Below are 22055 nucleotides of genomic sequence, written 5' to 3'. Positions count from 1 at the left end.
CTTTTGTGTTCTTTCTTTCTTTATTTGCACGGGACCAGAGGACTGTGGTTCGCTTTTCGTTTCGTGCATGTAACAGTTCGGAACCCGCCAAGACTTATGGGCGAACGTTTACAGAATGCTTTCTTTGCCCGGGTAGTGTCCGTGCATGGCCAACTTCATTTTGATTCCTTTAGGCGAGCGTTTCGAGCGCTTACGCAGTTGATAGTGTGATTTGGTAAGTAAACGGCGCCATTTTTACTGAAATTGAAAATGACCACGAGGTACGTTGTGAATTGAAAATGATTGAATTAGAAAAAAGTGTTGAACATACATTTAGTAGTGCGTTTTAAATAAATCAACTTTTCAATTCAATAAAATGAATGTTTTTTATGTATGTTAATATTAATTTATGAATAAATATTAATTTATTATCGAATATTAATTTTATTATATTAGTGGTTTCTAATTTCAACCCTCTTCTTGTTTACATTTTAAATTTCTTACTTTAAAATGCAATGATTATAAACAAACTCGTTTTAAATACGTAAACCGACTACGTAATCACCCTACATATTGCTTAAACAACATCTACATTTGTTTATTTCACACCACGGAATTAACATTTATCGTAATACTGTACACGACTGTACCGATAAGGGAAAACAAATTCAACCTAGGCTGACCATTTTCCCTTCGGAAAGCTGAAGCTGTTCAGACACCGCTAGACTAGACCCGTATCAAATCATTCGACAAACTGCTGCAAGTCAGACCGCTACAAGTCAACCACCCTTCCTCCGGGTTTTTTTCTTTTGCCAATGCCCGCCAGCCGACGTACTTGTGCAATCGTATCGCCCGGCGCGACGCGCCCTAGTGACGGAACGCGATTTGACCCGGTGCTTGGTTGGAGCTGCTTGGATGTTTGCTTTTCCTTCGGCAACACCAAACCCCCGACGACCCACCCCTCCCGGGAAAAGAGGTAAGTTTTGTTTGACTGCAAAATTGGCTCTCAAACGAATGCCGACCGTCAAACCTCGTGCACGTACGCCGGCAGCAGGAGGGCACTGGTGCGAGTGTGCGCCGCCCGACGCAATAAATAGGAGAAAAGGTCTCGTACACTCTCGCGTAAATTATCGACACCGTGCATTCTGGTCGGGTTGCTCCAGTATCGCTATCGATATCGAGCCACCAGCATGTGAATGTTAATTCGATATCGGGTCCGATTTGCATAAAACGCACCACCGTCGAGGGTGGGTAGGAAAAGTCACGCTCACAAACGATGCTCGTCCTACACCGACGCTTGCGTCAGAGCTTCAAATACCTGGCGGGGGTTTGGGATCGGAAAACTCGAACGACAACGCATGCGCAGGCACACGCACAGAGCGCCCCTGCTGCGTTCGGTTTCACTCTGCACAGGGCAGTACGTCCAAAGCACGAGCTGCTTTCTTTCGACGCACCAGGCTGAAGCTCGCCAGGGTTCGGTTAGGGGCGTACGATAATGGAGCACCGGATTGGGGCTGGAAGCTGTTTGCATGATAAACATCCCTCGCCCTCGACGTACGGGAGTTCGGGTCAGTCGGGCAGTCGGGCTGATGCGACAAAACCTGCCCCGATAGCAGCGTTTTTTTTTTTTTTGCAGGGTGGACGTGTGCGACGAATCACTAATTGTGGAGCAATTATTGTAATGAGAGTTTGCTTCGTTGCAATGTGTCATTGCGTTTAGATGGTGCGTTCGGGGTTTTCTCCTATACTTTAAACTATTTTTCGACAATTTAAAAAAAAATTTGGATTCCATATTGGGCTCGCCGAGCTAAGCGATATCGATGTAACACGTTTAGTTTGGGTGTTAGATAATGTGAGCCGAATGGTTCGGATTGATTTCCGGTGGGGGCGTTATGGAGATTCTCATGCATCCCATATTAGTTTTGTTCCAATTGATTATAGGTTTTCTCACGGTTTCTTTAGAGATGTTTAAATAAGAATTCCGCCATAATTTTCTGTGAAATTTGATGTTGGTATGAAAGGACTACTAGCTTTATACTCTGTTCCGCACACATTTTACGATAGATCCTCAAAATTTCAATCGAAAATTGAAAACCAGTATACAATCTTCAGTTATAAATTGAAGAGCTATTTAAGAATACCAATATGCATGCGACATATTATTCCTAATAATCCTTATGGATGTCATTAATGACACGTCATGAATAAAGTGCACTTACAACATCTGTCAGAAACAAATATCATTTAAGATGCAGCTCCCGTTAAGCCACGAATATTTATGAACAGGATTTGCATTCTAATGTATCAAAGCTGTAACCAAACGACTATCCTCAAGCAAGAACTCGTTCCTCATTCCAAAAGCTTTGCATCGTAATACTATCAACTTTCCATTTCAACCTACACTACGCTTGACGTAACATCCCTCCACCGTAATCATTTCATTTCCATTTCAATTCATCCCCCTTGTCAAAGAAAGAAAAAAGAAACGGAAAAACTAGCCCCCAAAAGCAACGCGAGGATGCTAGAACCAGCTAGACGGGTGTTCCGTATCGATCGCATCACCTGTACAACCCGCGGCCACGGAGCCGTGTTCTAGATTCTTTGTCCAAGAATGATTTCTCAGAACAGCATGGCGACGCGAATTCGCGTGCAAACCGCGAATCGGGGATAGTCAATGCGTTTTGTTCTCGGTCATTATATCGTTTCAAGGCTACCGCGCAACACCGAGACATCTCCTGCGGCTGACGCAGAGAGCGTTCCGAAGGATCGAGGACGTGCTGTAGCGTCCTCGATGGAAGGATTGTTTGCGATCGCCGCAGGAATCTGCCGCCGATTAGCCCGCGTGTAACCGGTTTCACGATGGAAGATCAGGAAGTACTGCCCCCGATGGAGACGTTCTGCCCCGAAGGGGTGCTCGGTGAATGTATAATTCATAGCAATCACTTTGACCGCCACTCGCATCTTCCTGGATCTCTTAGTGACCGGCCTCGAATACTGGAGCACACGGAATACGGGTAGGAGAGGTGGCCGTAAGTATAGATTCAGAGTCGTTGCTACATTCAATAAACACTAGCCAGGAGACGAACAGATCTTCACACCGAATGGAACGTTGATTTTTTCATCTTTTTTCGAATTTGGCATACGTAACATAAACAACACACGCACAATTGTCAACTCGTGCTGATGGCCATCGTGCCATAACTGGTCGTAAACAGCTAAACATAAAACTTCGCCGAGGTCGGACGGGTACGAAAATCCCACACGATCACACATTCCCCATATACGCAACGCATCGAACATCACAATTGTCATTCTGACGCAGCTACCCACGACTGGCTGAGGTGTTGCATTGTTTTCTGCGCTGGATGACTAATGAGAATGTTAACCGCGTTTTGTTCTTTTTCCGCCGGAAGCACAACACAATCCACTGTAACCGGTAGCGATGGCGACGGGAAACATCGTTCTCAGTACGGTGAACTTCATTATCACTTGCAAAGACAGTCGGTAGCTGTGTCATATCGCGATACAATCGGCAGCACTGACAACGACCGTCATTAGGCACATGGTCACTATAAATTCACACTTTATTTTCGATTTTACACACACGACGCATGGAACGTTAGTAGACGTTTACAATCATACAATAAATTTGAAAACTGCAACGCAAAACAATTTTTTTCTGCAACTGTCACTGCTAAACTTTTCATCAAAAATTCACTTTATTTCGAAAGACTTCAACGAAAGGGTAAGCGACGAACCCCTTTAAACCCAAACGCCCGGAAATCACTTACAGCGCTTCGCTTCTCTCGTAGCATGCGCACGGTCCGAGAAGACGCCGGAAAGCCGAAAGCAGCGCGTGATAACCCCGGTGACGACAAAATTCGTACTAAAAGTTTCAAAAGCCAGCGAAAACGTAATAAAGTTTTGTTGTCGCCATTTTTTGCCACACTACCGCTCGGTTGCTCACGCTTTCGCTCTCAACGGGGTTCGCCTCCTTCCTGCTGGTTTGCGCGTTGACGAGCCATCCCCACCGCTTTCGACCACATGCACTCACCGGCGGTGCACATTAGTGCGAGATCAGCGAGATCTCATCCGCTCTCGACATTTCCACCGGAGAACTCATCTGTTGTACGGCGAGCTTAGAGTGGTTTGTAGTAGGAGCTTAAAAGCTTTTACGCACAGCTCAGAGACCGGCACATTGTTTCCCACCACAAGCTGGCCTTCTATCGCTTGCTGGTCTGGTTATGTCATATTTGTTTATGTTTGTTTGCTGTGCGGCACGAGGGATATTTCTCTTCTCAGCTGATCAGCTACTCATCGGTGAGGAATGGTGAGTTCCTGTCGAATAGATGAAAAGTGTGTGCTTCCATGCCTAATCTTAGACCTTGAATTAAAATAGGGTTGATCAGACGACAAATTATCATGCCAACCGCAATGTATGTTATTGAACTTCTTTGAAAGTTGCATAAACCTGCATGGAATGGTTAACTTTAGCATTTGTACAATGTTTACTTTACATTAAGGTTTATTGTTATTTGTTTCTTATAGTGTTTTGAAATAAATGAGGGTCTCTTTATCAGTCCTTGTGTTTTATGCATATGTTAGCTAAATAAGAGTTGCACAACATTTCAATGCATTTTCAACCCCATTTGAAAACTCAATTACTACACAAGGACAGTAACCCGTATGTGAGCCTACATTAACAAACAACGTTTAGAGTTGAGTAATATATGGTATATAAAACTAGTAGGTTAATTATCTAAACCCTCATATTTTAATTCGTTTCATCACTGGATCATGAACCACCATTTTTATGGACTCCCTACTCAACAAACACTACATTAAACTTAATCGAAGTTTAGTAATAATATCTTTTTAATACTCTCTTCGCTGTATCATGCAACCAGCTTACAACATCACCATTCTAGGAAAATTATACGTTTATTAAGAATTACACAGAACCTCAAATGGCTACATCACGAACGCTCTCATCTCTCCATGGCGCTTACTTTCGTGCGGCTCTTAGCGTACGGTGTCGCAAGCTGCTGCCACCGGTTGCACGCCGTATCTTCTTCACAGCGGTTGTAAAATCAGCTGTTTAGCACCACACAACACGAATGTCAAGTGGTCCTTCCCCAGAAGCTGCCTGAGACGGACCGACCAGTTGCTTGAGTTTTGCAGTCGTCGTACCGCAAGAGCAACGGTGCGCTCTAGGAAAAGGAAAAGTGTGTGAACGGCTTGATTCGACGCCATTTGAAAGCGGTTTTGGGCACGGTTTGTAAGCCGACAGCTCCCATAATTCGGAACATCGAAGACGACATTTGTACGCGTTGCAGTCGGAAACCGGTATCGGTGCGATATTGGCGTTCCTAATGAGGGTTATGCCATAACGTTGCTTCGTCTATTTTTTGGGTCAACTAGACCGAATGCATGAGGCGTCCAACGTGTAACTAGCTCAGGAAGAAGATTCTTTTAGAAAAAGGACTCCGTTTCTCTCCTGCTTTATTTCGAATACCTGTTGGGCATTCGTAGCTTTGATCTAAATCCAAAAAGGTCACCGGTCGATACCGTACCCTCATCTTCACTTCCAGTCCGTTGGCCTTTAGAATCCCCGCTATGGGCTGCTGTCTACTTTCATTAATCAGACTAATTGTGCGCTACCTTGGAGAAGTTCTAGTCACCGTATCGTATCCGTTGGCTTCATATTTTTGCGGTCAGCTTGCGGTGGCACAAGCACTCAATTGTTCTCGGAGGGGCACCGTCGACAGAGTTGGCGGGATTAGCGAACACAAGCTTCCCGTGCAGTTCACCACAACGCTCGACAGTTGGCAAAAAAGGAGAGCTTGTAGCTGGCAGTGCTAATTATACGGTGGTGTTGTAGCCATCGTCTCCGACCGGGCCTTGATCGTACCATCAGCCATCGTTAGCATCGCCAAGTTCGTGGCCAAAGGCTTATACGAAAGGTATAAAGACGCTGAACTTGTCATACAAAGCGACCGTCTCTCTTCCTTTCCCTCGTTGGCTGTTGTTTGATCGACAATCCATTGGCAGTAGAGACAAACCGCTTTTCAATCATACGAACCATCCTCCATCCGATGCAAAAACAACGAGCATGATGGAAAACAATCATTCATCTTCATTCAGTTGGCGCGTTCCAGTTTCACCGGTACGCTGTAAGCTGAACGAAATGACAGTGGAGAAGGAAGAGTCCGTTCCGGTGTCAAGGCAATTGTTTGTGAGTACAAGGAAATGGAGGCCAGTTGCATCGACGTCCGGTTAAGGGATGACCTCGGCTAGGGCTGATCGAAGATTCCAGTTGAAATCGCGTCGAAACGTCATTCTGAAAGGAGAGTCTTCTGTGTATAGAGGGCTGATTCACGAGTGACGAATGAGTTTAGCTGCTTAGGAATTTCCGATCGATACTTGTCTTCTGGATTTTACAGGTGTTTCTTTTGAGCGGTGTTTCTTAGTCGTGAGGCATGGATTAGTTGTCGAAATGTTTGATATTTGAACTGGCTACATTCCATTATTATTCATTTTTCTTACTACAATTAAAAAGAGTATACAAAATAAAAAAGCATAAAACAAATTGAGCGAAAGGTATTGAAAAACTAATATTTCAAAATATACCGTACAGTCATTAAGCAACTTTTTAATTTTAAATCATTTTATAGTTTAATAAAAAAATGAGATAAATGCCGCAACATTTCAAAACGGATTCATTCATTTGTTTAAATATTTATTTGTTTATTCATTGAATTTCTAATGAGAATTCTAAAACTGATCTAACAATAACACAGATACAGGTTTGAAACTGTGATTGTCTTTAAAATCTAAAATTTAATAATAAAAGAGGGAAGGCTTTGTACATGTTGCGCAACAAGCAACAGCGTTCTTTCAATAACGTAAAACACTAATGCACAAACATAATAAAAACGCACAAACAGGACTTCTTTTAGCACACTTTATTTGTGGAGCTAAAAAATCACGTCCTCGTTCGTCGGGTTAGCTTTATCGATTCCTCTACTCCTGGTCGTTGATCTTTTTACTTCGGGCGTGCTCGGCTCGATCGGTTGCTCCGCTCGAAGTGGCGCCCTCTACAGCCAAACGGTCGATACTAGTTGTCACATTTGAATCGACCGTTGAATAATATTCAACAGTACATATGAGCTCATAATGTTCTTGAAGGGTCAACCAACAGCCTAACAGTGTCACGAATCACGTCTGTTCGCGGGACTGAGTTTTCAGGTAATTTGCAGTCAAGTAGAATAGGTAATATTGTTCTAACAAATGTCACCATTTTTGAAGTTAACACCCATGAAGTTACGGGTACACCAAAAGAAAAAGCTAGAAAGAAAAAAAAAAAGAAAGTTATGGGGAAGAGCACAGTTAGCAACGTCAGAAAAAGGTGCATAGATCTTCAAGTCATCAGCGTGGAAACGCACATACGAAGCCAATTTATTTTTTTTTAAATAAAAAGTTCATTACTAAAGAGCGTCAAGTAAATAAATAATTAAAACATTATATTATCTCTATCTCTATTGAAAAAGCGTTACTAGTTGATCATTTTTCATGGAATGTTTTACCCAATTATCAATATGTTTAACAAAATAATTTGCAGTTTGTTATTCATGTTTGACTGGTGTGACTGTGACAACGTGCAAAATAGCCCCCAATTATGTTAAAGGCTTTTGTTTCAACAATTTGATTTACCTCACATGTCTAGACGTAACGGATGAATGCTGCTAGACTTTATTTCTATTTAACACTTTTCATTAGCTTCACAGTGAACATACCCCGCTTAGGCCGACGCAAGTCACGCAATCGATTATTATATTCGATGGGGCCTACTAACCGGTCACGAACCCAAAACCCAAGGTACTCAAAATTTTGGACGCTAGGAAACGTCAAAACCATACGGCGTCGTAGTTGCGGCTCATTTTAATCCGATAGTACCTCCATCGTTTGGCCATAACATAGGCCTGGACGGCATGATAAACAGCGGTAAGAATCGATACACATGTTTGTTCGATTTTACTCCCACAGTCCGGAACGTCGGACAGGGTGTTAAAGCAAAAGGTGTAGCCTGCTTAAGCAATAGAGTGCGAATTTCCTGCTTGCACTACAATTCGATTACGCGCCAAGGGGTGCTACGTAGCTGATCAAACACACAGCACCCCCTACTAGATGCGCATAATGCACGCATAATGCCCAGCCAAGCCCTCGGGGAGAGACAGACAAACCCGTGGAACGGCGAGCTTATAAATACCATGAGCGAAAGTAAAGAAAGTGGTCAGTCCACTGATAGCCATTAACGCGGTAGTAGTCGTAGCTTTAGAAGAGGGCACGTAACGTTCTGTTTCGTTTTGCGGGCTCGCCAAACAGAGCCAACAAAGCCCGGTGCCTCTTCCTTTGAGACTCGCTCGCAATGTTTAAGGTGAGTTTCAGTGGTTTGCGTGAGCGCGACGTCGTCAGTGATCTTAAGAAATCCCTTTTCTGTATCTGGTTCCAGCTGGTGGTGATCATACTGTGCTTCGCCACACTGCTGGTTTCCACCGGGAGTGCACTGAAGAAAGACGAGTATGAGATCAATATCAAGCACGGTTCGTTCGCCGTCCACCAGCGGCATGTGAACGCGGACAGTCCGCGCGAGGGCACGTCGCGCTCGGTGCCACTAGCGCCCACGATTGCCACCGGAAGTGCGAGTAAAGAAAATGTCCAGCAGCGCAACGAACAGTTCTTTGGTGCCGCGAACGCAGAACGGGGCGGCGCTGGTGCCAGTGGTAGTGCGGACGGTGAGGGGGAACGTATCTCCTCCACACTGGCGGTTCCAAAACCGACGGTACAAAGTGCAAAGAAAGTGACCACCGGTGAAGTGCTGCCGAGTGTTAAACCGATCAAGAGCATAGACTTTAATGCCGTGTCCCCGGGGCTGGAGGAGGTGCCACTGCAAGCGAATATATTCCAGAGCAGCCAGGGCCGCGGTCAGAACCGTGTTCTGTCGTACCAATCGGTTGAATACTATCCACCGGACGAGCCAAAAGCGGAGCGGGACGCCATTGTGAGGCCGATCAGTGCGCAGGACTTTTACAATACTCCTCAGTTGCGAGAGCGTGGGCCAGTGTTGTTTTCTACCGATCCAACTATCACCACTACAACGACCACAACGGTAAAACCTCCCGGCAAGCTGTTTAAATCGATTCCAAAATCCGCCGTAGAGGAGAACGAGGAGATTTATCTGCTGCTTAAGTACGAGAATCCCAGAAAGAAGATAGAGACACAAACAAACACTAACGTTAGATCCGAGACCGGAGCTCAGAACAAAGTCAATGCAAATCGTGAGCGTCAGGGAACGATCGAGTCATCAAGAAACTCACAACAAACTATCCGCGCCAGTGCGGGAACGCGAAAACGACCACAAACAGAGGAAGAACGACAACCCGACGACTTTCTGCAGGAAGGCTTACGCACTGGAGGAAGTTTTACGACCGTAGGTTATTTTGTAAGCGACACGGAAACGACCACATCCATGACACCGGTATCCACTTCCACCAAGCAGGCAGAAGTTGATAATACATCTGCAACGGAGAGTTCTCGCAAGAATGTCCCCCAGGTGCGTTTTGCCTCCGGCAAGTTGCGCAACAGTTACGGAGATTATCTGAGTGCCGATTTTAAGGACTTTGAAGATTCCATTCGTCCGATCGAAGAGAACGTTGAGGAAACACCCGAAGGTGAGACCGAAGAGGACGGAGAAAACGGCAACGAGGAGGAAGTCACGAGTGGACCGGCCGATATCGATGCCAATATGGACATTCAAGAAATGACAAGAATTCTCGCTGGGCGTCAGGGCGGTCTGACAATATTGGAGTTCAATCGGTTGTTTAAAGATTACCTGAAAAAGGAAATAACCGTTCAAGATGTGGAAAATTTTACCAAACTCGAAAATGCCGATCAAGAACCACCGAAGGAGACGTCAGCGATTGAAGATCCAACCAAATCCTTTGACATACGGGCAGAGAATGGTAAAAAGGTAGCGAAAGTGGGAGATGGAAACCTGCCCGGTCCTACTCCAGCACAAAAGCAACAGCTCGACCAGTTGAAGGTGCTCATCAACAAGGGTGCTCTAAAGCCCGGACGGAAGGAGAAGGTGGTTAAGATTGGATATGGAGGATCGAAATCGTTCCAAGGCGTGTACAAATCGCAAAAGTTCCTGGAGAAGGTAAAATCGGAGCATACCCCGGCGCTATCCGAGGGTTCGTGGAGTGGGTCAGAATACAGGCAACAGCAACCGGTGCGTGAAATAGGGCCGATGGCTTACGTAGACAATCCCGTGTTTGGGTTCGTGCCCGGAGGAAGAAAACGGGCTGGAGCCAAGGATGGGCAAAAGTCTGCCAACGGTGGGCAAAGCTATGTAAAGTTCCAGAAGATTAGTTAAACTGATGTAAACCCCTGGACATTCCTATAGGTTGATGCGTAAAATGGAATCCTAACCGCACCCATTTTGTTACCTCTGTTTAAGAATACCACCTAGCGAGTTAATAAATAGTAGACGTTGTTGTTGACCTGTTAAAGAAGAGTTTATTAATGCAATTCGGTTGGGATGGAATGTACTAATGATGACATTAATTGTACTTCTACAGCATTATAAACATCAAAAAGGTTTCTTGATGTATTTCAATTTCGTGAATTCGCTCTCATTTGACGACATTGACCGAGAACACGGTTTACAAATTTCCCGCTAGAAGCAACCGTTTGTTACAGTTACCTCACACTTGAACTACATGTTATGGTCGAGCGAGAGCGTCGTCTTCAGCTAGTGTTTGCATGTTTGTACTGCACCTTTCCTAAGGTCAACCAACGTCGGCATGTCCATTTAACGAGGAAGCTACACTGAGTCACGCCATTCTTTCAATACGTTTCATTATCGGTATAAAAGCTCAAGAATGCAACAGAACCCACATCATTCAGTTATCGCCTTTGCAACCTGTTTCATCTTGCTTGAACTATACACAAAACCAATATGGCTAAGGTAATTTCAAACCTTTAAGATTATTTTTTGAAGATCAAAATTGATTGTATCTCCATTGCTTCTTTGATTCGGATAGATTTTGGTTTTTCTCTCGGCTCTCCTTGTTCTGGGAGCTGCGGCTCCTCAGAACCTGCAGCAAAGAGGGGGAACTCCATTGCAGGATCGCAAAACCAAGATGGACTGGGAGCAGATAACAAACACGATCGAGGAAGTTTTCGGCATCACTGCCGAAGGAAAGCAGATGGAACAAGACAATCAGCAGGATATGGAATCGGCTGCCGACGAACGTAAGCGTGAGTTCAACGATCGCCAACAGGAAGGCACGGGTATGGAAAATCGCGAGGAGCGCAATCGTGAAGCAATCGGGCGTGCCCAAGGACGACTGCCGATACGTGAAGAACGCCGCCGTCAGCAAAAATCTCGCCAGGAGAAAGAACTGGGCGTGAAAAAACAAATTCAAACGGAACAGGATGATAAGCAAGGTGGCAAAAAGGATCGATACTTTAACGATTTCCCACTGTACGAATTCGCTTACGGCGTGCATGATCCGTCAACGGGTGACAACAAGGAGCAGTGGGAAAAGCGAGTCGGTGATCACGTGAAGGGAAAGTATACGCTCGATCAGCCCGACGGTACGAAGCGTGTCGTTGAGTATGAAGCCGACGACAAGAATGGATTTGAGGCAATTGTGAAGGAAATCGATCGTATCGATGATCGTCACCGCGGTGATGTTCGCTGGGGACATTCCGATGCACCCGTAGCTCAAAGTTACAGCAAACTGAAAAAAGTCGACTAAAGTTAAGAAAAACACCCAAATTAGGAAGATGACTGATATATGATGTGTGAAGATCTAAAGACTATATAACTCTGTGACTATGGTAGATGTTACTAAGAAAACTCAATATAATTTATTCTTTCAACTATTACCAAAACGCTAATAGAAAACCATTTCATGGTCATCTCATTCAAATGCCCACCATGATTTAATTCAATCGACAGCCGTTTGCAAAGAAGTTACAATCCTATATTTATTTTGTTCCTACAAAGTAAAACCACCCGTTTTGGGAACTGCCACATGTAATCAACCGAAACGGAAGGAAGGAAAGAAGTAGTAATTATATGCAATCTGTTGATTAGGGCTCCAATCTATGCTCCATAAATAGGATAAGATTAAATTATACCAGCCGAGTTCAATGCACTCACGAACTGCAATTGACACCGTTGTTTGGGAAGTGCTGCTTGTATAGCAACTCCTATATCTAGGTCACTGTTGCATCATTTTGATTAGCGATCCGTTAGTGGTCAATTCGCTTAAGGTAGCTATAGCTGTGTGCCACTTTGCCCTCCTTCTTTCCCACAATCGATACTTCCTCACCTTCGACGGCGGTGTCTTTACGCTCGATATTCTTCACAGTCGCTGCAAAGCCTTTCTTGCCATCTGCTTCATATTCTACCACGCGTTGCGTACCGTCCGATTCGTCAAACCGATACGCACCCTTCACGTGATCACCGTGACGCTTTTCCCACTGATCCTTATGGTCGCCACTGATCGGATCCTTAACGCCATAGCCGAACTCGTAACTGGGAATCGAAGACTTTTCCTTTTCCAACTCACCGGTTGCGTCTTTTTTCTCAATTATGGGGTCCTTTTTATTTTCCTCTGCTTTCTCCTCGACTATTGTATGCTCGGGGATTTTGTGAAAGACTTTCGTTTCATACGAAATAAGTTTGCGTTCTTCAGCTATTTCGTCCTGTGCGCAGGCACAGTACAAAAATTCCATCGTGACTAGTAGGGCTAGAAGCTAAAACGATGAACATTTTAGATCATTAAGTATAATATTTAATAAAAAAAAAAACACAAGTCAACTCGCTTACCTTCATTGTATATTTGAAGTAGAAATTTTCTGTTGTGATAAGAAGCTAGAACTATTAATGACTGATAGCAACATCTCTGCAAAACCTCCCTTTTATACTCAGAATGACCGCCCTTCAAACCGTGCTAGAATAATAAAACTGGGCGGGGGAAATCATCTTCTATTAAGAATGCAAAATCTAAGCAAAGTGTACAAGTACAGTTCCCAAAAGCTCATGATTTATCCCACGGAACGTATCTCTGCTGAACGACATGCACTCGAGGCACAGCACGCAACACTGGCGCCCTACTTTCCTCGCAATGGCCAGCGATCTCGTACACCAAGGTTGAACAGCTTTGCATTTCTTCGAGGTGTTTACCTACTCACGCACCATGCCCTGAGTCAAACAGTTTCCCATTGTTATGAAGAAAATTTTCCATATACACCGCTTCAATCGAGCGCACTAGCGAAAGGTGTTTTCAATTTTAAATCACCCAACAAAAGTACACAAAAGCGATTTGCTTCCGATTTGGAAAGGAAGTGATCGCTTTTGCCGTCGTGGTCCGGTGACCGAACATGTGCAAATCCGTTGCTGAAACGGAAGTGGCACCAACGGCGACCAATAAAGGTGGGAAATGTTAATGTACACTTGGGCAACATAATTTTCTCGACCGTAACCGCTCGACATGCACCGGGGAAGGCTTCCATCATGAACGGCGATGATTGATGCCATGGTGCGCATGGTGGTCGAAGGTGAGAGTGAAAAAAAGGTAACACGAGCGAAGGTGTCGTTGACTGGAACCGCGGTTGGGAAGAGGGAAGGGAAGGTTTATGGGCAATCTGGAAGGGTTTGGGTGCTCCAGTTTGTAGGTCAGTGTCGAAATTTGCACCTCAAAAGGGAGCAACAATGCAAGGTTTGGTACAATTGTATTGGAATGGTGTAGGTAATTATTTGGGGGTGTTCGGAGAAAGATATGGTCGTGTCAGTAAATAATACAGATCTATCTCTTTCATGCGTTAAAGGTTAAGTTTAAAGTTGAACCATAAATGTAGCGTACACAATCATTTTATTGGACCGTCAGAATGGTATTTTATTTAGTTGTATATTTTCAATTTTTCATAACTGTGATTTAGTGTTATTTATTTTTTGGATACAAGTTTCGATCAATTATAAGCTTTTCTTAACTATCATTCAATCTTATTGATTATTTTTGTACAAGTTTCATTCAATTAAGTTCTTTATGATGCTTCTAAGAAGAAAAAAAAATTATTTGATAAAACACAAAGCATAGCCGTCTCAAAATAGTTTCTTTATTTTTACCGGCACAACAACCTCAAGTGGTCTAGGCCTAAAATTTCTGGCTATCTTTGACTATATTTACCCGTAGCTGGAATCAGTCCTGCGTGCATACCAGCGATCAACTAGCACACCTCTGCAAAGTTAGAGATGAATGAGCTATCGTTCAAAATCTCTATAAACTCATCAAACAACAACTCCCCTTCAAAATGGTATAATATTTTATATTATTTTTATATATTTTCATTTTTAAAGGACTTTTTTTAAAGGTTTTAAGCTTAAACCTTTTTTAAACCAGAGGTACGAAATAATAATCCAAATGGCATGAAATTTTGCATTTTATCAACAATTGACCCAAAAAAGAGGGTTGAGGCTTAAATTTAATATGGCCCTTATTTGATTTCGTAACTTCTTATAACTTAAAATGAATTGTTCCTTTTTCATAAAAATATGGTTTTTTTCAAATGTTTCTTTGAATTTAATAATAGAATTGAAAAATTAATAATATCTTTATTTGCAATAATTTTATCACAAAATGAACTATTATGGAAATCTTTACAATACTAACATTTCATATTTCAGATACTCATTTTTTAAACTCGATCTACGAAATAAAACTTAGTCGATTAAAATTGGCCCACCTAGTGTTATTGCCGGTAAAGGCTTCCTCAAATTAGTTTAATTTTATAAACACTCCTTGAAATTTGCTTTTCTCATACACTGTGATATATTGGGTAGAAGCTCTTTGCCATCTTTAGGATAAGTGCACATTTTTTACAAAATATTCAGCAAATATTGTAGTAAATTATTTCAAAAACTTTTCAACATATTTTTTGTTTCTACGGATTATTGTTTCTCGAACTAACAGCTGTCATTGAATTAATAAAATTGTAAATATAAATCAAATGTTTTGTACGTTCAAGAGAATAATACGTGTGATCATATTCGGATACTTTCATACTTATTTCTAAAATAATAAACAATCTGCTTGCTTTCGTTTTCTAAATTTTTATTTCAAAAATTATTAATTTAATGGCATTTGGAACATAACAAATGATAAATATATGATGAACGGTAAACGATGAAACAGGAACTACTTATCTAAATATTCAACACTCATAGTTTCTCTTGTACTACTCTCTTCTAAATTTGGCCCGTCTTGAGTTTCCGCTTGCCCGCTTCATCTTCACCCTCCTTCTGCATGTCACCTTCGTCACTTTCGGTCTCCTGTTCCATCTCACTAACCTCCCCACTCTGTTCACGCTTAACACCACCGCTCAGCACAAACTGTTGGCCTTCTTCGGTGTCTAGATCGATCAGTCGCAAATTACCGCCCGCTTCCTCGATTAGTAACAGGTTACGGACCCGCTGTACCACATCCGATCCTTCCTCACTACCCCCTACCCCATCGAAGGAGTCTTCAATTTCGTTCTCCTCCGGTGTGGTCTGTTCGGACAGCTGCTCCAGCCGAACACGATTGGCACGCTCACGTTCACGCTGGGGAAGTCGTCCAACTCGACGTGCCTCCATATCCTGGCGACGAGCCTCCTTGAGGGCTTCGGCATCCTGCACGGCTTCCTGACGTCGAAGCTCGAATTCGCGACGACGTTCGCTCAGGTTGTCCAACGTTCGCAGGATCTGCTCCCGACGCTCTTGCGTTCTTTGCTGGGTTTGCTCCCGCCGTTCGGTACGGCGACGTTCGATTTCTGCCCGGATCGCGTTCAGAACACGACTAGCGTTAAACCGTTCCGTGGTAAGCTCACTTTCCGTAACGGTGGCCAGCTCGGTAACGGCTTCCTTCGTCGCGGAGTCATCTTTCGTAGAACTCGTCTGAGCTACCGACCCACTAAGCCCAAACAGCATCACAACACCGATCAGCAGAATAACCTATAGGAACACGTGTTAAATAGCACATCACGTCACTAACGATACCCAGGCATTTCAAAGCCGTGCGTCATGCTCACCTTTGCGCTGAACATTTTTCTCAGGTCTCAGGTGTTTTTTTTTTCCTTTCTGCAAATCTACCCCAAGAAGCTCTATAATATACGGCTCGAAGCAATTAGAACTAGCTCAGCGACTCACACGGTGTAGTAAAACAACACAGCTACGATTTAAACGGTACGATCGACGGTAAGGAACTGATACAGCAGCAGGGGGTTGCGCAAACTTTTATAGTGACTAGATCGAAATGTGCTAACTACGATCAGCTACGATGCACCCGCACTCGTCTGCCAGACGAATGAACATGGTTCGACCGGCCAAATTTGACCAACGGTTTTCGGCCTAGATTCACTTCCGACATGCTCCGCATGCTTCATCGGCATCCATCGGTTCGCTTTCCTCTTGTTGGACCACCGCTAGGCGAGAGTTTCATATTGCGTACCGACGCTACCATCGCCGCCGTCTTAACGTCCGCCTTCTTCCCACCATTCTAAGGCCCCCATGCGTTCTAAGACTCATTGGTAGGAACATCGTGTATAGACACCCCCGCGTTGTGGAGGCTTGTTCTCGGCTATGGTTGATCGAGCGCCGGCCAAATCTGGGGCGACTTTGGCGCCGAAGGATTAATCGAGTGTGATCGACACTTTCGATGTGTTTTGTGCGTTTTTTTGGTCAGTACTAAACCCTGAGCCTTCGGAGCCGGTGCCGTTCGTAGCAGATCGGGTGCTGTCGTACGGTTCGATGGTGCGATCGTTTAATAGTGGGTTGCATGAGTGGTTCACATGCTTCGCAAAAGTGAAAACGAACACATTTAGGAAACTTGTTTGTGTGGCCAAGTGTTGTTACGACCAGATAATTAACAACTTTAATTTTCATATTCGCTTCCTGCTACTGTAGCTTGCGGTTCATTTAAAACAAGTAAAATAAAAAAAAAACTTTTACATTTTTTACGAAATACATTTGTTACTTTTAAAAAGTACAATGAAATTTATAACCGTTGCAAACACTCGGTGTTTTAATGCATAAAATCATAGATTCTTACAAGTTGTTCAATTTAACAACAGAATTCTTCGATTTTTTTTATCCTTAACTATTTTAAACACCTAATCTTTGATTTACAAATCGATCGATTACAATTGACAATTTACAATTTGATCGATTTTTGATTATTTTTATTATTTTTATTATTATTTTGATTATTTTATTATCAAAATTATTATCAAATTTTGATCGACCTTTAATTATTAAGGAAAAAGTCAAAGAAAGCCAGGAATGGCAAGTATAAACCTCTTGAGGTCTTTGTGCTAGTATAGAAAAAGAAGAATTATTTTCTTTTTATTCATAGAAGGAAATGCCTCCAAACTAATGTGAATTGTTCATTAGATTAGAATTCGAACAGATTTAAGCAATGCCGTTCTTCTTGAATCAAATAAAAGTTCAATTAATCCCTTACAAAGTAGCTAAATTAAACTCCTACTATACGCTGCTCATCCTTTGCTTACGTAATTGTATCCCTATTAGGTGTTTCAAATAGTTTACATTTATTTAGTCATCACCCCGAAGACTAGCGTTAATTATTCACCTCCATGCGATGCACTGTTATAGTTCCATTTTCCAATAGAAAAAAAAACCACCTACCCGATACGCAAACTCGAACGGGAATCAGACATATGTGGAATTTACCATTTGCAGGGAAACCCCTTTTAAAGTCACAGATCCCTACACCTCGCCAAGCCATGGAACGACTGCGGACAGCGCGACGGGAAAAGACACTTTCTTGCATGTCTGATAGTGCCGAGCAGCAGTCTTTGGATAATTAAGTAAACACGATGATTCGTGCCGGCTGAATCCAGTGGCACGAATGGCGAACAGAATATACCCAGGAATGACGCTCACGGACGCGGTACAATTTCCAAACGCGCCGAAGAACCTTTGCCATTTGGCGGTGCCTCGTTTGATTCGCTATGTGACACCCTGCAACGGTTGAAGTGGGCTCTGATGAGGCTGCCGAGTTCTTCAAACCACCCGAACCGTACAGCCCGTACCCTAATGAGGTGTAACCGTTGCGAAAAAAATTACGATTGCAGCTTCAGGTGGGCCTGGAAGCGACACAAGAAGGTTTCATATTTATTTGGTGCTAGTGAGGCTTCGCTGCAACAAGCGGGTTGCATTCATTGAATGAATGTACGCCGTAATCAGGCACGCGCACTGAAGGGAGCTGAAAACTGGAAAGACGCAAATTCGACGCAACTTCTGCTCCGCTAATGATTGGCTTCTGCAGTGGTTTGCCTATTTTAAGGGCCATTGAATTAGAGGCTTTAGCGGACGTTTCAACGTTTCCAGCTGTATTATTTCTCGATCGGACGTTCATCAACGGTTCCGTATAGGCGAACTAATCTCAAACGACGCATTACGCAGCAGGACGTTAATTGATTCATCGATCGGTTGGATCGATACATCGGCATTTATTTGTCACTAATAGAGTTTATTCGTGCGATCCATTTCGAGTTGATGATGTGATCGGGAAGATGTATTACTCGATTGCAAAGGCCATTCCTGGAGCTTCTCTCAAGACCGTCCCTAAATTGAAGACTGCGAGAGCATGCTGTAGCTGTGTGCGATCGGTTCATGCTGCGCCTGCGTGCCCTTGGCCAGCTCGACGATGGTGACGATCGCCCGGAAGCCTTGCACGTCGTCTGCCTCATACTCTACGATGCGCTGTGTCCCGTCGGCCTCCTCCAGCATGTAAACGCCCCGCACCCGGTCCCCGTCCCGCTTTTCCCACTGATCTTTGTGATCGCCCGTAATTGGGTCCTTCACGCCGTAAGCGAACTCGTACCGGGGTGTGTGAGCCAGCGTTTTCCCTGCGTTCGATCGGCGTTGATTGATGTTGGTGATGGTGTTCGAATCGGGACGCATCGATACGGCGGGTAGGGCTGCAGCGATCGACAGTAACACAAGCATCGGAATCAATCGCTGCAGGACACTTGCTTGTACGTGGGCCGGCATGCTGTTGGTTCTATTTATCTTCTAGAATTGGAATTGCAACCGAACGGACATGCACTGCACAGTGCGCGACCAATCAACTGAACCGACATAGTAAGTTTGGTATGGTTTATAAGTATGTTTTGCCCGGTACGAGCTTTCGGAGAACCTTCTAATCCGTTCCGTTTCATGCCCCGTTCGCTCCGTTGATCGATTATAATTAACGAATCGGTCAGCTGTAAATCATATGCAAATGGTACACATGTCCATTAAGGTGGTGGGATGGGAAGGATGTACTTCTAATGCAGTGTTAACAGTAAACGGAGCGACTTGTAAACCTTTGCACGCTCCATGAAATGTCAGTTATTAAAAAAGCATGGCCCAGTTTTTCACTGCAATAAGCACCGTTAGAGAAAGAGTGGAGCTGTAAAGAATTATTAGATTAGTAATTAGCTGGTATCTCCTTGATATTTTTAGAAAAAACAGAAATCTTTTTTTATTATAACCTTTCAATTTTTTTATAGAAAGTAGACATAAAATTGATTGATTGATAAAATTGATATTGAGATTCTAATCGCATGAACTTTCTGTTACATTAGAATTTAGTCAATTTATTGGATCGGTGCATGATTGCATACAAACCAATGTTTCTCGGGCGAAATATTAGATTAGCTAACAGTATAGTTAATGTTAGAACATCTATCAAAACAGAGTTTACTTGATCATTTTGCAAAATGAAATTAATTTCTGTATACTGTTCGAATTAAACTGGAATGCGTGTAGGTTGATGTAAAATGTTTCATCTAGCATAAGTTTTAAAAAGTAAGAAGGATTTCACATCTGTCTCGATTCATTCTGGTGTAACTTGAAAAAAGTAATATAATTTACAGAATATTATTTCATCAGAGTCAAAAACATTTTTGTTTTCTTCTCAACTTGATCTCGATTGTAAGGAGGTAGAACTGGAATCTTTAAATCTTTTACGATCTTGTTGAAAAGGAAGTTTTTTTCTGGACAAAGCCTGCATAAGAGACTCATGGAAATCTTTCAATGCAAATATGCAAAGAGTAATTGTACAAACATAGATCTTAATATTATAACATATTTTTGGATAACTTATAACCGGGTGAATTACGATCAACTCTTAATTATCATCACTATGAAAACGTATCGCGAACATCGATGAACCGGGAATATTGTTCAGTAACTTAAAGAGAATGTTGTTCAGCAACAGAAAGCAACTAGTTTCAAAATCGGTTGCTGATTTTTTTATTAAAAATAAAAACTTAAAATTTTGAGGCGTTACAATAGGTGTTATACAACCCGTTAGGATTAGTTGTTTCCTATTATTCTGATTGCTGATCAGTTCTTGCTGATCGCTTAGTTTTCGCTTAGTTTCTTTTATTTTTATAGAATAATTAAAATGTAAGGAAATGGGAAAAAATCGGTCTATGCGAATAAAGAGCTTCTCGAATATCCGCGTGACTTAGAACTACTTATTTTCGCGTTAATAAGCCGCCTTAATTTATAAATTTTATGATATTAAAAATTAAAATCTTTTTGTACGCCTAATATTTGCACGAGTTTAAATACCGTCGAGCATTGAATCAAATAATTGTTAATTTTTTGCGAACAGTTTAGAAACAAAGATTTTATCATTGAAACATTACCCTGTTAATTGAATGTGATTCATCCTCTTTTTTCATTCATGCACCTTTCAAATGCAATAAAATCAGCAAAACAACCCAGGTCGGATGCTATTTCGCACATCCATAAACTCCTCCCAACTCTCACTCCGAAAAGGTCACTTTGCACATTTTTCCCACGCCGCATATAGCCGCGCTCAATCATTTTCCACTCCAAATTCGATTCATTTTCTCGCCCTGAAACAAAAAAAACCAAACCTGGCATGACATCCATGGCCATTAAAGTTAGTAACCACGTACCACACCGTACCTCTAAAACAATTTTCCTCACGTGCGCTTAGCCGTTTTGTTTCTGCCTGTGTTGTGTTTTGTCAGTGCTCGATCACGCCCGTTGTCGAAAAGTGCAAGTGGTCTTCGCCCATCGCGATGGTCACCGAATCGCGACGAATTGTATGAGACTACTGATTAGAGTTTGCCTTTTGTCCGCCGCGACGCACTCTCGCTAAGCACGCGATTCGTTTGATGAACTGTGTTTTATGTCTTTTTCGCACATAATTTCGCATCCAGCGAGATGCAACGCGCAGTGTGACCTCTACGCACCAGCATCCCTGCCGACCGTACGGTGCTGAAGATTCGATTTTAGCATCGGCGTCATGGGAAACAAAGAGAAAAAAAATATCACGAGCTAGCATGGTTTATTGCCAAAAATGTTGATCTCCCCTCCGGGCCGCGTACAATTAGTTTCAAATAAACATTTCAACACGTCACCGGCATCCCACTTGCTGGCGCGAGATTTCTGATGGGACCATTTTCCGAAACGATCCGTCAAGCTGTAGCGTGCGACGTGTGAGAATGTCATCCAAGCCAAGCGGGTAATGGCTTTAGTTTGGGAGCCGGCTTCCATCTGTGCGACGTTTCCGAGCCGAATGCCGACGTTCTTATGAAATTGATTCATTGCATCGTATCGAGCGGTTGGAAAGGAAGGGCAAAAAGGCTTCGCGCACAGAGAAGAGAGCAAAATTGCACTGGCCCTTAGTGGGGTGGAGTTTCCGAATGGGGGTTCGAAGTCAGCAGCACAGCGTGAACGATCTGCGCGTCATATGATCGATCGACCGACAGTCCAATCAATCTTCCAGCACTGTGCGATCGATTAGGATCGAGATCATCGCAAAGCAATCGGTTTTGGGCGTGTGTGCTTTTTCCCATCGAATGACCACATTGCGGCATTTGGCGAGAATTTCAACGGATTGCATCAAACGTTTCTCATTCGAAAGGTTGACTCCTAGGGTCGGGGACTACCCCCAAACCACCCGGTGACATGGCCG

At 43.2% G+C, this 22055-nt stretch overlaps 5 protein-coding genes across 5 annotated transcripts; 2 read left to right on the top strand and 3 right to left on the bottom strand.

Annotated features, from left to right (window-relative positions):
• The first annotated feature begins 8407 nt into the window (after positions 1-8407).
• On the top strand, positions 8408-10414 carry LOC128302400 (uncharacterized). Its single transcript, XM_053039219.1, has one exon. It carries the CDS (start codon positions 8408-8410, stop codon positions 10412-10414), a length of 2007 nt encoding a protein of 668 aa, XP_052895179.1.
• A 585-nt stretch (positions 10415-10999) lies between these two features.
• LOC128302402 (uncharacterized) lies at positions 11000-11804 on the top strand. The gene is made up of 2 exons (XM_053039221.1): positions 11000-11008; positions 11085-11804. The coding sequence occupies exons 1-2, from the start codon at positions 11000-11002 to the stop codon at positions 11802-11804; spliced, it is 729 nt and encodes a 242-aa protein (XP_052895181.1).
• A 499-nt stretch (positions 11805-12303) lies between these two features.
• LOC128302805 (larval cuticle protein A2B-like) lies at positions 12304-12889 on the bottom strand. The gene is made up of 2 exons (XM_053039658.1): positions 12884-12889; positions 12304-12810 (listed from the first exon to the last, which is right to left on the bottom strand). The coding sequence occupies exons 1-2, from the start codon at positions 12887-12889 to the stop codon at positions 12304-12306; spliced, it is 513 nt and encodes a 170-aa protein (XP_052895618.1).
• Positions 12890-15301: 2412 nt separating this feature from the next.
• LOC128302401 (trichohyalin-like) lies at positions 15302-16137 on the bottom strand. Its single transcript, XM_053039220.1, has 2 exons — positions 16123-16137; positions 15302-16045 (listed from the first exon to the last, which is right to left on the bottom strand). Exons 1-2 carry the CDS (start codon positions 16135-16137, stop codon positions 15302-15304), a joined length of 759 nt encoding a protein of 252 aa, XP_052895180.1.
• Positions 16138-18679: 2542 nt separating this feature from the next.
• On the bottom strand, positions 18680-19108 carry LOC128302804 (larval cuticle protein A2B-like). The gene has a single exon (XM_053039657.1). It carries the CDS (start codon positions 19106-19108, stop codon positions 18680-18682), a length of 429 nt encoding a protein of 142 aa, XP_052895617.1.
• Between the last annotated feature and the right edge of the window lie 2947 nt (positions 19109-22055).

Source organism: Anopheles moucheti, chromosome 3 (assembly GCF_943734755.1).
Source record: "Anopheles moucheti chromosome 3, idAnoMoucSN_F20_07, whole genome shotgun sequence".
Lineage (NCBI taxonomy): Eukaryota > Metazoa > Arthropoda > Insecta > Diptera > Culicidae > Anopheles > Anopheles moucheti.
The sequence above is the reverse complement of the archived record's forward strand: the minus strand, read 5'-3'. Positions and strand labels throughout refer to the sequence as shown.